At 36.3% G+C, this 16,168-nt stretch overlaps 1 protein-coding gene across 1 annotated transcript in view; it reads right to left on the bottom strand.

Annotated features, from left to right (window-relative positions):
* Nucleotides 1-465: 465 nt before the first annotated feature.
* The window catches only part of LOC121650923 (receptor tyrosine-protein kinase erbB-4-like), a 310,734-nt gene continuing 295,031 nt past the window's right edge, over nucleotides 466-16,168 (bottom strand). Inside the window, exons 23-28 of the mRNA XM_042002752.1 lie at nucleotides 15,728-15,874; nucleotides 13,781-13,878; nucleotides 13,365-13,535; nucleotides 9,391-9,634; nucleotides 8,631-8,759; nucleotides 466-8,412 (exon numbers count right to left, since the gene is read on the bottom strand). Of these exons, the coding sequence (XP_041858686.1) occupies nucleotides 7,745-8,412; nucleotides 8,631-8,759; nucleotides 9,391-9,634; nucleotides 13,365-13,535; nucleotides 13,781-13,878; nucleotides 15,728-15,874 (1,457 nt within the window). The 3' untranslated portion in view covers nucleotides 466-7,744. The remainder of the gene's footprint in view (nucleotides 8,413-8,630; nucleotides 8,760-9,390; nucleotides 9,635-13,364; nucleotides 13,536-13,780; nucleotides 13,879-15,727; nucleotides 15,875-16,168) is intronic.

Here is a 16,168-nt window from a genome sequence, read left to right as displayed (position 1 = left end):
TGAATAGTGAGGGAAGTGTGCCTCATCTGCATACAATAAAGGTGCCATGGTGTGACTACAGGCTACCCCATGTGTCTTGATGAACCACTTGAGAACAGTTGACATTTTATGTCAAGAGCAGTCATGAGACTGCGTACCTTTTCCAAGTCTGAGGTAAAAAAAAAAAAAAAAAAGAGTAAGCCTGCCTACAAAAAACTAAACCAACTATATAAACTCATTGGCAAAGGTAATAAGGCATGGTCATCACTGCTCAATTTTTTAGATACCCTTTGAAATGCAAACGGATCCATGGTATCTTGTGGCAGAGCATAAACTTATTGTCAAACCCTATTACATACCATAAAGTCCGTTGCTAATTACATGCAAAAAAAAATATAGTAGTTTTAATTTTCAGTTAGAAATCGCAGGCTGAGAAGCCAGTGGTGTTCTACCTCAACAGGAAAAAAATACAAACACAATTCATCATTAAATACTGACTGATCTTTATTCATATTGAATTAAAAATATATTTTTGACAGATTCATGTAACAAAACAGAGGGACTATGTATTTCAATGTTCTCGATTGGGGGAAAAATGTCAATTGAGCAATGAAAAGTAACACGGAAATGTGACAAAGTACACTCTATAAAACTTAGTTCTCAATCATTCTGATGAGCCAGTACAAAGAACTGATGATTTAATGATAAGAATACCCTTACAAACTTTAGTGTAGGTCAATAAACAGATTGAATAAGGTTTAAGGAGCTTTCCCAGCTCCGAGCTATACATGTAAATGCTGGAACCTGTAAAATAAAACAGTTGCCACCAAAATCATTGAATGCAAAAGCCAGAAGACTTTTCAACAGTATGTGTGCCATAATCTACCAACATTATGTTGTTTATATAGAACAAACACAATGAAAAATATTCAAAATTACCCAAATTTAAACTGGTTAAAATTCTGACACGAAGCAAAATCCTATTAACGCTTACTAGAAAAGTACACAATGTTATCAGAAAACAACTGAATAAAGCTGTCTGACTCACTTCCTTCAAAAACAACACAAACTGTGCTCGGATCTACTACAGCTGAAATATGTAATGCAAGGACAGTTATAATCCGATGCATCAACAGATTTATGCTCTGCAAATTTACATAATAAATTGAATAAACCATTCAGGTTTAGTTCTTAAACATGTGTTACCAGATTTGTAATGCACTGCTTGATTGCTACCAACACATTTGCTACAGTTCTCAGATGAAAAATAGTTCACTATGATGATTTTGGTGGCAGTATTCACATCAAATAGTAGGCATAATGGAAAATAGGCCCTAAAAATCCAGTGAAATGAAAATAAGTTTGCTGTAAAAATAGGGCTTCTGGAAAAGAGTGAAGTCTTGTTAAAGTCAGAGTAGTTATCTGGCTTCATCTGCACAAGAAAATAACAGAAATTTGAATGAATAATCCTGCCCATGCAGTCTGTCTCCCATTTTTTTTTCTCAAACATTATAAAAATCAGTCTCAGGACTACAATGTGATATTGCTACTCCAATCAGTCAGTATTGCCCCAAATGGATAAAACATAAGCAATGACTGAGGTCAGTAAAAACAGACATGGAAATACTCAAGAAGAAATAGTATACTTCAGGTCCTTAAAAACTCACATGTAAAGTGACACTGGTGGATTTATAACGTTTTTTTTAGGGATGCTATACTGAATATTCATAGTACTGTAACAGCATCAAGTGTGCATAATTAAAAAATAACAAAACAAACAAAAAAGTGAATGACACAGAGAAGTGTGCATGTGGGGTAATATGTTTATAATATATCCAGTAAAAAAACGAGAGTGGAATTCACTCCTACAAAGTGAGCAAGAGCAGAGGCTGAAACACAAATTCCACCAAGTTGTGCTGAAAACACAATCACACGATCACAGGGGGATATGATAGGGTGGATAAGTGACAAGAAGACCCTGCAAGCATTTTTAATGTCGGAGTTCACTGTTAAAACTACATTTACAGAATATATATATTTACTGTATATATATATTTATATCTATATACATAAAGAAAAGATATTCCCCAAAGTAAAGATTAGGATACAGTAGACCACTAACAATGCAACAATGCAAGATTTAAAAAGAAAATCTTCAGCTGGAAAAAAAGCATCATTGCTCTATTTACAGATGAACCTTGCCACCTTTTTGTCACCTATAAAAAATATTATCCAATTTTTTATTTTAATTTTATTATAGCAAAATTGTTGAGCAACCTATTTTCTAAATGTCTTAGTCAAAAGACAATTATTAATTCCCTTTTACCATTTTACCATCAGTTAAATACATTGTAAACTGTGCTTACATAACCACTGTCATCCACCTCCCTTATCATGGCATTGTAAATTTACATCTACAGTATGAATCAGTGCAAAATCACACTATGACTGCCATACACAGTCTCATTCTATTTAATGTTAGAATGCATGTTTATCAACTGCTTTGTGTTTCCCTTAAAAAATAAGTTGAGATTTTTTTTTTTATTCATCTATTTCTTTTGTAAAACACAGAACAAATGTGTCTCTGGATGAGTGATTTGTTGTGGTATCTGAAATGTAATGTGTTACATCGCGTGCTTAATTCATTTGTGAAAAATGTTCTGACATGAATAATCAAAGAATAGAAATAGAAATAGAACATGCTCTATAAATACAGTTTCCTGTCCCAGTTCAAGATTTTAAACCACCAAAGCTCTCTTTTCTAGGCCGGATAGATCTTAACGGACAGACAAGGACTGTCCCGCGGCAAAGGTCCTACAAAATATGACTAAAAAAAGTAAGCTGGCTTTTGCTGTGGAGGACCTAAGCATTTAACATTAGCACTCTTCTGTTTTATACAGTAGTGCACCAATCAGTTTTTAACCTGAGTGGTCAGAAGATCCTCATGAACTCGTATAAAATGAGAAGTATTGCATGGTGTAGTGTAAAGAAAAAAAAAAAAAAGAAAAGAAATAAACTACTTCAAAATTTGAGGGCTGGAGTAAGGTTTAGAAAGATTACCCATGTTTAGCCATGGTAAAAAATTAATTGAGGACATTTAATTTTTAAGTTTGGATATTTAAACTGATCTGCTCTAACAAACTGTTGTTAAACTTTTGCTGAGAAGAAGTATGCAAACCATACCAGACATTGTCAAAGCTCTCTCTGATAACCTCTGCTACTTAAATTAGTTGAGAACAGCTACTTGGTTAAATTTTTTTGTTAGTTTCATTCGGCAATGATATACAAGTTGAGTTTTTCTTAATAAAAAGATATCCAACCTCTAAACTGTGACACAGCTAGCACACCCACTAAAGTTAATGAAAAGGAAAAATAAAAATAAAAAAAAAAGATGATGTAACTGCAAATTAAAAATAGAAAAGAAAACTCACAATGCAACCTTTAAGAGCAAATAAGAGTCAAAGAAAAAGGACACTGTTCATAATGAGATTACATATTTTTAAAAACACACATTCTTGCAACAACCAATGTAGGTGCACAAAATAAATTGTACTGTTACTTTAAGGTAAATTTACTGGGTATAACCATCCAGTTTTATTAGTTATTTAAAGGAGTTGTGCTCCTTTACACAATTTATGTATTATACCTATGAGGTATAACATATTTTCACAGCAAGTTATGACTCATGTTAACATTTGATCATGATCAGTTTCCCTTTTTGCACCATTCTGTTCGTGTTCATCCCACATTCTGCTGCCTTTCCATTATACCTGGATCTGCTGCAGAACAGTGTTTGCTACATGCAATTCAACAGTCACCTGTAAGGAGAAATAAAGAATGGCATTTAACTTTGCCCCTCTCTCCCAGTTACAGTGCACTCATACTCTCTCCCCTCCTGGCTTTTGTAACATTGATGCATTGGTTGGGTAACATTTCTTGAATGCTAATACCATAGTTTTAACCTCACAGCGGGATTACAACCTATTGCCTGTCATTCAGGGCTTCTCAGCTGGTGCACTGGGTGAGATGTTGGGTAACATGATTTCCCCACAGAACAACATGGGAAAGTGGATGAATTAGCATTCAAAAAGCTAAAAGCCCCTGTGATGGTTGCTGGCTGAGAGTACCAGCAGATTTTCTCTTCCATAGATTGGCTTTATTTTCCCACATACTTCAAGCCTTTTGGTGCCTCTCTCCTGCCTTTCCCTAAAGTAGTCCACATGCCTCATGGGTGATAAACATACAAAACTAACGTAAACACAGAGGGGACCGTTTCACTCCACACATTTACACAGAAAATATACACATACGTGTGAATCCAAAACAGTAAAGCAAAAATCAGTAGAACAATTACAATTTTTAAAATATCTGCAGATATAGCACAGCCGAATCAGACAAGTAACAGAACAAAGCCAATGCTGAAGTGATGCTGTACTTAATACAGTAAAATTTACTGTAAAATTCACATTTCTGTTAAGCTGCACATTTCATCCGTGCATGTACTGCTGTATTATGCCGCTAATATAACTTCTATTGTGTTTTTATTTCAACTGGTTTAAAATCCCTTTATGATTTGACAACTTGTGCCTCAGCTGGAGAGCAACTGGATGATTATTATTCCCCATAAAACCTGAGAGTTGGACAAAACACTGTGCCAGGCTAACATGTGTGCTTTGTACAGTAGTAAATCATCTTCACTGCTCATTGGAATCTATAATATAGAGGCACAAGGTTGTGTAACAGTGCTTGTACATTGCCACATACATCAGTAGTGGGACATAGATTAGACAGTCCCCATCTTTAAGAGCAGGTGTTATCACCGGACTGACAGTATGGGTTAACTTGCCTTTGGAGGTATGTGAGGTGTAATATTGCAATATCATCAGGCATTAATATTTTAATATAGTAAATCTTCTGGTATATCCAAGTTAATCTGGAGATTTCCAAGTGTCTTTTTGGTGCAAGGGTTGCGCCACCTGCTTTGCAGCTCACTCACATTATCTATCACAGAGTATCGCTTAAGTAATAATTTTACATTTGCAGAATAGTACTCATCAAAAGTCCCTTAATAAATGAATATAGTATGAAATATGTTATCAGATGGAGATTCATATTACGGTGGTCATTCTGAAAATGGAACAAATGTTACAGCAGGGATAAGTGTACTTGTATCTTAAAGTGTATTTACACCAAACTATAATGATTTCCTAAACCTAACCAAGAATTTATGATGCCTAAAGCTAAACAAATAGAGGTTGAAAAAAATGTAAAAAGTAAATGTTTCACATCAACATGTTAAGATGAGTATACAGTCAGTAGTAGACTAAGTAGAACTTAAATTCTACCACTTTGTTTCTACCACTTTACAAGTAGGAGCTTCTGCTTTCTGTAAAGGTCCTCACCTAACAGCATGTACATTGAAAATGTCTGCCCAGTTGTAAAAATTTAAGACCCAGTAGCTCATGACAAATTGCCATGATGTGGCATGTGCTGAATTGTAGGAAAATATCAATTTAAACATAAGCTAAGTCAATAGAGAGGTATTAAGAAGATGATAATTTATAATAAAAACATGCTATTAAAAGAGAAGCAAAATCCAGTGTTTGTGGAGTTGACCTCTATTGCGAATTAAAATTTCGGCAATTTCAGCTCATGATAGTCCCACCATTAAAAAAGTGCAACTTTTCCCTGATGTTGAATATCACTGTGTGCCACCAATCCCACTTAGCGCTATTATGTCTTTACAGTGATAATGTTTCCTCATTAGTAAAATGCTGTTTAAACTAAAACGTTGTGTCACAGTAAATTATAGTTGCAATGCAATGTAAAAAAAAGATCTGCATGAATTGTTGCTTAGAGCGAGAATAACAGCAAAGTCATTTAGCTGTCCCAGAGCATTAAGTGCTATTAAATTATCAGCAGCTCCTAAATTAGGCTTCAATGTCATTTGACGACAGATGCTAGTGATCTCCATCAGAGTTTAATGTGGCATCTGGCAGTACTGTATGAGTATAGGAAGCTAGCTATCAGTAGTTTCAGCTCTAAATTTTAATGTCTCACCATTATTGTCAAACAACAATACAAAAGAGTTCCATTCTGATTTAGTATTCTATATTAAAAACACAGTGGAGGTTTCTTCACAGAGTTTTGATAACCATCCGTCTATTCCATTTTAATCAACACAGATGGAACAGAAAACTAAATCAATTAGTTTTTTGTGTTTATGAACACATAAATGTGCAAAAACATATTTTACACTGGTCTTTGATGTACTTCAACATCTTTGAGGAGCTGGCTTGGTTCATAGAGCCTGTTCCAGGATTGTGCCTGTCTGGTAATGTAATCAGCTTATAAAATGTAGGGTTAGCCTCTGTGTCATGTCCACAGTGTGGGCAGCTGTCTGTGCTGTTTTGACCATCATTCTCTAATCAAATACAGTGTATTTGTAAGACAAGACAACAAATTAAACAGACCCCTGATGAGTTAAAAGAAAATAATAAAAACTGTTGTCTAAAGATTTGAAATACTTTTTGTATTAAAATGCTTTGTCCAAAATCAGGTGTCAAAATTCGCATACCAGTTCATCTGAAACTGAATTTCTTGAAATGCAAGCATCGTTGGTTAAGCCAGTCACAATCCTGCTTTCAGCAATTTTTAAACTGGCTGGTTTACTGGCTCTTCTGACTGGATTTGTCTAGTCAACGGGGAACAGGACCAAAAGCAAGAGTGGGAATTAAAGGGTCATCTTCTAAGAAATCAACCTTTAAAGTCCCAACGTAGCCATGGCATAATCTGTCAAATGCTTTCAACCAGGTACTAGGTGATATCACAGCCATGGTGACATTTTCTTTTCTGCTGACCCCTTTTCTCCGCACCACACCACTGACTGCCATTATCTCCATGCTCTGTCATCCAGCACAAGGTCAATCTCCTCCAGAATATATTTCAAGTGGCAGCAGGCTCACCTTTCAATGTGTGTTTATATGTAAATTAATGTATGGTTATTATTAGTGTGTCAAACCTTCAGGCATGTTGACTTGTTCCAGGTATGCTATGAGCTGTATGTGATAAATATTTTAATTACATTACTGGTGCAGTAAAATATAAGTCAAAGAAGCGTGTGGGCAGGAAAAGAGGCCACATCTGGTCATCTCAGCTTGACTGCATGTTTGCTAGTAAGTCAAAACAACTGTGAAGCCATATTTCACATTATATTTCACCCACGCAATACATTGAATACAACAATGTAAATGACTACCTGGTTGCAAATGCGTTAAAAAAGAAAAAAAAAAAAAGGAAAAAAAAACATGTAGTGAGCAACGATTCATGAATAAACTCATCTTGTAAGATCTTCAAAATAATCCTCTTTGGGCTAATCTCAGCTTCTCATATTTCTCTTTTTCAATCTTTGATTGTGTTCAAAAACCTTTTTGACGCTGGAGATGCCAGAGCAGTTTTCTTCTGGACAGAGCCACCCTCTCTGAAATGCCTCCAGTTGCTTTAGGGGTCATAGCCAGGAATGGATTTAATAAAAGACAGTCTGAGTGTGAACTGAGGCCATTATTGACAGTTATTGTAGTTCCTGGTCATGAAAAGGCAGATCCTTAGAGAGAGAGTACAAGATTTGCAATCAGACATGACATATAGAAGTGTTCAGAGAAGGTGCAAAAAGAACCCAGGTGGAGAACTACGGCATGAAAAAGAGAGGACTATTTATCTCCACCATATCTCTCTTTTAATTCTTTCAGGCGCTACAGGCGAGTCACTACACCACAGTGTTCCTCTGCCTGTATGGGGGAGGTGGCAATACGTTCCCAGCTTTCATAGCAGCCTCAGACAAGTATTCCTGGTTTTCTGCCACAGCAGGGCGAATGCGTCCGTTCTGCCGGTAAAAGAAACGTGTGCTGCAGTCCTGCAGGTACTCTGGGTTGTGCAGCGAGGACTTCGGAGGGAGACTGTGCTGCCAATACTCAGGATTGTCAAAAGTGGCTTTCTTGCCTTTCTTATCAAACATTATGGTGCTGCTGGTGACGCCTGAGTGCAGAGCGTGTCCTGAATGTCCTGGATGTAAAGTGTGCGATGGATACGATGAGTGGGGGAGTTGCCCGGGGGTTACCACATATCCACTTGAGGAAACGATGTGGCTCGATGATGGGTTCACTGTCTGCAGGATTGATTGTGCAGCAGACGATGTAGAAGCTGAGATGGAAACGGCTCCAGCCAATCCATTCTTGTCCCCAGGGTTAAGGAATGTATTCAGATACAGTGGCTCGTTGACATATTCATCATCACTGTGGGTGGACTGGCTTTTAGAGGGTACAGAGGCTCCAGCCAAGTGCAAGGTGTGGCAACTTGCTCCATCAATTACTACATGGGCATCGCCATTCCGACGACGCGTGACGAAGGGGTTTTCTTCTACAGGGTTGAGATAATCTGAAAAAAAAAAGTTGATGGAAGACAGAGAAAATAAGTTCATTTCTATTATTAAAAGCTAAGTTACCTGATAGGTTTATTGGATATTTTGAAAGGTGTATTTAATTTTTTATTAAGTTTTAACATCAATAAAGTTGTTTATCATTTAAAACAAAAGGAAAAGAGATAAACAAAGCACTTGTAACTTAAATAAAAAATTTAATTTTTTTCAAATAAACCTGAAGTTTTCTTGTCTCTCATAGCAGTCATGTAGCCATCCTTGTCCTTGTCTCCCTTTGCTCCCCGCTCTGCTAAAAGACCAGTTGGATCTGCACTGTAACGCTGTCCACTACTGTCCTCACCTCCGCCTTTGGAAGCAAAAGACAGAACAAGAGCATGACAGAAATTTAAAATACCTAATATGCACAAGAGAATATCCTGGAAGCAAATCTGTCTTTTGTATAAGTGCATCCTTTTAATTCAAAGCATTCTTCAATGATATGCAATGAAAACATATTTTAAGTAAAGTTCATTCTTGTATATGGTATCTCTGCTGTGTGTTATCTTGTGAATAACCCCTCAGAAAGGACTAAGACCAATGTCAAGCACTATTTGTCTAGGGATTTGGGTTCTTCGGTTAAGTCATTGTGAGTGGTATGCATGCATGTAGGCAGCTGGACAGTAGTGTTAGTGGAACCAAAGCATTCAAGAAGCATAATTATACCAAATTATTATTAGCAAAATAAACTTATCATCCAGTCCCTGCAGTCATTTTATTATACTTAAGCAGCCTACAGCAATGAATAATTCATTATTTCCAGCAACTGAAAGAAAGAATCACACAATTTTGCTCTACAATTTGAGTTGATTAAGTCGAACTCTTTACAATCAGTTTGCGACCAGTACAAAAGGAAGCTTGTTCAAGTATTGCTGTTTTAATGGGTCCAAAATACCAGTCAACCCAACTGCCTGTTGCTTTTGAATAAGATCCTGCTTTACCTTGTCCTGCAGTGAGAGTTGAAACAGCTCCAAGGGTACTTGATCTTGGGGACGCCTGTTTTCTCAAGGTGCCGTTACAGCGAGGGTCATCCTGATTGCTCCGGCCAAATCCACCACCAATTTGTCCCCCTGAAGCAAGTTCCTGTGGAGGGAGACTGCTTCCAGACACCGATGGAACCACTCTGGGAAGGGTGGCCAGCATGTTCTCCATGCTAAAACTAGGTTCCTGGCAGCCATACTGGTTCTGAATGGTAGAAGAGTAATTAAATAACAAAATAATTAAGTTGGGAAAGTAGTACTGGAATGTGCCACTGAATTACAAGCCACAAGTTCTGTGAGACAAGCACAAGTGGACAGAGTTGTGGGAGAGTTATTTGACATTTTCCTAAATAGATTACTAAAGGTCAACTTTGTGACGAAGATAGGTAAACGTTGTGTTTAACTTTGCTGGACTCTTGGTAGAGATCAGAAATTAAAAACAAAAAATCTAATAAATAAGACTTATTTGACTTAACTGGTGTAGATACAACAACATTTAACAAAATGGAACCTAATTAAATAAAAAACATAAAAAAAAATGCTCCATTCAAAATATTGCTTTTTATAAAAGTGTCAGTTCAGGCACTTTTTAGCCATTGTTCATGCGTAATGTTTGAAAGTGACAGGCAGGGGAGACAAACAGCAGTGCAAAACAATGATACGGCAGCATGACTACCATGGACAATTTAATTAAAAGGATTTTAATTAAAAAGGCTCCATGCAGCACAGTCTTAAAGTAGCCATATCAGCTGTGCCCTGCTGTGTGCACTTGTATCTATGCTCATACCAAACAAAATAAGTATTTTCAGAACCTTCCAGGGAACTATACACTGATTTATCACAGTTTCCTTATTTTCTCATTTCATTTACTAACTTAATGTGTCTAGCACTGTGTCCAAGGACCATAATAAGATGACAGTTTGTGTGTGTTTTTTTTTCTGTCACAGATATTGTGACACCAAAGTTTTCAAAATATTAAAAGTAACTTGTGGCTTGTATTCCAAGATTTTTTTTTATTTTCTTTCTCTTTAAAGAGAAAAAAAGGGGTCCCCTTGGTATCTTTAAGTAAGGAGTTACTTTGACAAGTATCAAATAGGAGGGAAAAGGCTTTTTGTAGAGCTTTGGGGTGGGATAAAACTAACTTTTTTGTGACTTTACTGGTAAAGCGTTCAGCTTTAATCCTCACACGCTGTTCATGTTCTATACATCACAGCATGATCGGATTCAGCTTACACATTTATGCAGCCATGACCTTGAACACTCTCAGAATCCCCTTTTTTCTTTTATTTATTTATGTTTTTATGTACCTGTATTGTTTCACTCTGTAATTGTTCCAAGATACCCTTATGATATTTCAAAGCAGTCTCTCTCTGTTGGTTTTTGGTCAAATAGTGTGAGAATGTATGCAGCTCTACTGAGAGCGGTGAGATAATCAATAAATGCTATTACTACTGCCTCATAAAATATATATATATAAATATATAGTTTCTGATTTTAGAAAGTGCATGAAAAAGCATTTTCCTGGATTTGATCCATGGTGGTGGATCAGATATCTATAACAAATAATGAGACCTTCAGCTGCCTCAGTGCACAGACATATGCTATATGCAATTAAAAAAAGGCACACAATTAATACAAGGGGAAAAAAACATATTATATTTACTGTTTGATTTGAACTGAACAGTTATTTACAGTAAATTAGATTCCAGTTCAAGTTATCAAGAAATAAAAGCTTCATGCCACAGGGACTGCAACCCATACAAGATCACTGGACTTTAAAACTAATTTAAACAGAATAAAAACCACAACCTAACCTTTCAGCAGCTTCTGGGCTCTATGTTTCTCCTTGCCAGAAGGCTTTGTAGCCTTAAGAATGTAGTTTCTTTTTGAAAAAATGAATACATTTATTAATTAAATAAAAATATAAAATAGAAGCTTGCCTTCAGTTAACGACTCATGCACTACCATATATGTCCAGCTACCACAATGTGAAGTTAATAAAAAGAGAGGGAAGCAAAAAAAAAAACATAAATGAATAAAAACTAAAAGAATTTCCTTAATTCTTGCTAAAAGCAAAACTCTAAAGATCTTAATTAAAATATGGCTGTTCCATTCAAATGTTCCTCTGCTGGAGCTAAAGGAGCTTGATTGGGTAAACATTTTTATCACCATCAAGGCGCAGTATTAACTATTATCGGAAACACGAATCCTATTGTCATTATACTTATTTAATAATAAAAAATCATTATCAGTATAATAACAATATTTGTCCTTAACAGCTTCCTTTCTGTTATGTCATCTAAATATCCATCTGATGAGTGGTTTTATTTATGAATGCTAAGATACAACAATTAAATTTAATGAGAACACAATATGTAACTGTGTCAAATTTAATTATACAATAAATTAAATTAATTATTTTATAATTACTAAAAAATTCTCAAAATAGTGGAGGCTATTCCACAAATAGTATGAAAATAAATAATCTTTAATTTCATGAAACATATCAGAGTTAGAGACATATCTAATTGTCATTCAAAAAAGGCTTCATTCTGACACAATCACAGGGGCGTACTGGAGTATAAAACAGCTAAATTCTGGCTGTGTGACAGGTTTTGTGATCATTTAAAGTAAAAAACAGATAAATATCATTTAGAAAGTTGAAGAAAAGAGGAGACCTGTCTCCAAACCCAGGTTTTAAATGAAAGCCACCCCTCTTGTGTCACAATGGTGAAAGCTGAAGGTGAAGTGTCTCATCCTCAGCATTGCATAGGTTTCTAATTAGAAACCTGTGTGAGGGAAGTTCTAAAAGCTTTATACATTGTTTTGTACTTTAATAAAGTAGTCTTGGAATATTCTTTCAAAAAGCCATGACTTTAGAGGTTCTGGGTAAGAATGAGCAACAGACAACTGCTAAATGCCAGAAACTAGTGCAGACAATTGAAGTTATATGTAACGGGTGCATTCAGGGTTACAACCCTCAAACTTCAGACAGTGCAGGGGCAACTACAACATTAGCCCTGATAGATTCTGGTTACAACATCTGAGCTTTATATCCAAGGAATGCAGTTACAGGTATAGATGAAACAATGCACAGACCCCTCAAACTCCCAGACCTTGCTGAGAACATGACCAGTACAAGTTTCTGCAAGTATGAATCACAAAATTCATGTTGAAATACATTTGTTAAACTGACAGTATTCAAGTCATTAAAGTGGAAACCAACACCAGGCTTGTCTATTTTCTTACAATATGTACTGCCATAGCACTTCTGTAAATGTTTGAGTCCCCTACCTTAATTATCTTAGACAATTTACTGTATTTTCTTAGTTCAGGAACATAACTCATTAAAACAATTCTGCATATTATTTGTGCTGGAAAACAAAGCCAAATGGAAACTTTAAAATGCAGAAGCATGCAAAATACTTCATAGTTTTCTTAGAGCTTGAAGAGCAGATTTGATAATATTTCTGACAAAAGACATAAAAAACTTCAATCACTTGACACTCAATATGTCTTTCAAATATAAATGAAATTTGTCAAAGATGTCGAAGTGGTTGGATCAGAGATAAAGTTAACTACTTTGAGGTTGGCAACCTAATACAATGTGTTCAAGGGCACTGAGATGATTCAGTTTAATATATGTGTTCACCAAGTAGCCTACCAAACACAGTCTCTTATTAATATGTTGCTAGTTTTTGTGATTTAGGGTTGCTGCCTTGGAAGTGTTATGTGTAAAATTTGGTAGACTTCATCAAGGGACCATTTGAGTTAAATAGAATAGCCATGAGAAATAAAATTCAACTCAAACTTAAGCTTAGGTCTTAAGAAGATAAACAGAATTTATTATTAGTAATATTGTTATATTTATTTTTCTTCGTGAATATGAATCTGCTTTTGCTGTGCAATGTCTGCAGATCCCTACAATAGAATACCTTGTTAGAGTCCATGCGTGTGCGAGGAGTGTATGCCAGCGGTGGAACGTTGAACGAGTGGGGTACGAGATACTCCTCAGCATCCATCAGGTCCTCCAGTTCCTCTTCATCCAGGAGACTCTGGAAAAACTTGCTGTCATTGGGGCTGGGTAGCTTCATGCGGTCATCACCCTGGGAAAATTTTTCAATGTGCGTGTGATCACACCTTTATGTGAAGGCCCGTGTTACAACCACCCATGTTCTGAGTGGGTCAATTTAATGTCACCATTATTCAAGCAGCAAAGGGTAGCTGTATTTACAGTATGTCATTCATAGATTTCTACATCATAGATGGACAGCTAGATTCAACTCAAGTAAATAGGTTTTGTCCACATAAACCCAGCATGAAAAACCCCACCTGGTTGAGATTTACCTACCTGTATGACCAGGTAACGTTGGGGATCCCGAGCCATCCGAGTGAACTCCGCAGCCAGCTCCTTGAACTTGGGTCGACTGTCAGCATCGATCATCCAGCCTGAAGTAAGTGTTTATACTTATTACTGACAAATGAGATTGTTTTCACAGCACATTTTTCTCACCACAACACAGCAGCATGCATCAATATCAAGTCATTTCCAGACTGAAAGGAAAATGATGGAATCTAATTGGGATGAGGAGTATGTTGAGTACATGTCAGTGGCAATCAGGCAGTGCAGTTCAGTAGGTCTCAACATTTTCCATGAAGTGTCTGCCTAAGCAGGCTGTTTCAAATATGCATGGGATGATCTCTTCTGTGTCATTTGCATAAATATATACATGGTAGTTTGACTTTGGTATAGACCTTTTAGCTTTGCATGCATTATTCATTTTAAATACATATAAATGTGTCTACATTGTTAGTAATCTGACATATGTAGGTTTCTATGTGTGAGAATAAAAACTGTAAAGAACACTATTCTTACTGCCAAGCACCTGCTTTATAAAGCTTCCTTATAATTCCACCCCACACACTTATTCATTTCCAACTGTGTCAAAGTAAACACTCCAGCTTGTGTAGATTATTACTAAAGTGAAGCATTTTCTTGTAATTGTTCATTGTTCCATTATGAACAATTACAAATTACAATAATTTTTTTCTTTTCTTTTTTTAATTGTTATTATGTTCTCCAATTAAAATATAGAACATATCTCATCAGTGGAATGGCCATATGGAGAGATATTCTCTTCTGCCAATTTTCTCCTGAACACATGGGTACAACACTAAAACAATCATGTGATCTGGCCTTGAGTAGAGCATGTGTACGCATCCAGGGAAATAATACATGGCTGTACAATATATGAAGGTGATTCCACTTCAAGATGTGAAGCATTTATATTTTACCTCTGAGTATATTTCATATGGTTGTAGTACCAATTAAATGCAGAGAGCTGAAATGAACTGAATATGAGGAAACACATGATTCCTCATATGCATCTAAGCATCAGAGTGCTGTATGTGTAGTTGAGTGCAAAGAAGGCAGTTAATAGTCAGGTGACGGCGACCTCTCTGTGCTGTGGATTTGCCATATTGGTGCAAACTCAGGGTGACAGGTGACAAGGTGCAGGTTCAGGGCTGTCTTGGCAACACTGACCAATGGTTACAGTACCACCTAATGGGGTGACATCGATGAATGACCAATAATGCCAAAGAGCTGGGTCCACAGCTAACAGCAAAATTGGCTTGCAACCCATTTTCTATAACAAGGCCTTTGAAACTTAATAATTTTTTCTAGAATTTCTTACTATCACAAACAACTAAGAAACAAACAACTCTCCATCTATTTATCTGTAAAATATTCCAAGTGTGTGCACAAGGCTGACAGTAGTAACAGCAGTTTAGTAAAAGAAAACGTAAATGGGTATTTGACTTTCAGAGACTGTATTTGAATCTTGCGCTGCCCTTGGAGCAACAGCAGCTGTCTGAATCCCGTCTAAACCTTTGGACACAGCAGATCAATATGCCCACAGGCATAATACCTCAGACCCGGGCGCAGAATAAAAGAAATCATTTGTATTTGCAATGCTTGCAATAACACGAGGAGTTGGAGGGTTATAAGACTGCATCAAAGCATTTACATACAAGATAAGAGAAAAACTTCAAATAACACAAGACAAATAAATACAAGTTTTAGATTGCTGCAACACCTTTGTGATTTCTGATTTTTCTGAGATACGACTGAGGGACCATGTTGAATTGTAAACTTTCTTTCTTTGCTTAATGACTTTTTTTTTAAATACAAAGTAGCAGACACAGGTATTTGCTGTTTTTGAGGCTGTAGTTTGTGTTGCTGCTTTTATATCAAACTGAGTTTCTGTTGAAATGTTCAGCCTGAAGCTATACTTACACTTGACCATGACCATGTAGACATCAATGGTGCAGATAGGAGGCTGAGGAAGACGCTCTCCTTTCTCCAGCAGATCTGGAATATCTCTAGTGGAAATTCCATCATATGGTTTCCCTCCAAAGGTCATCAGCTCCCATATGGTTACACCTTAAAAGAAGAAGAAAGAACGGGGAATGTCAGAAAACAAATGTGTAAACACTTTAGTGTTCAGACAAAAGAAAAAAGAAAAAAAGAAAAAATTGAGAAAATGGGAGGATAATTAGGACAGATGGCAAATAAAGGAAAGATAGGTAAAGCGATTGAGAGAAACATGTGATAACATATAAAGGAAAAGGAGAAAATGCATACAAAAGTGAGAAGAAACACAGATGAAGAAAATAACAGAAAAAAAGAGATCAAATAATACAGTGACAGCAACAAAAAGGACTGAGGTTACCATGA

The sequence above is a fragment of the Melanotaenia boesemani genome, chromosome 12 (assembly GCF_017639745.1).
Source record: "Melanotaenia boesemani isolate fMelBoe1 chromosome 12, fMelBoe1.pri, whole genome shotgun sequence".
In the NCBI taxonomy this organism is placed as follows: domain Eukaryota; kingdom Metazoa; phylum Chordata; class Actinopteri; order Atheriniformes; family Melanotaeniidae; genus Melanotaenia; species Melanotaenia boesemani.
This window is presented reverse-complemented; position numbering and strand designations above follow the sequence as displayed.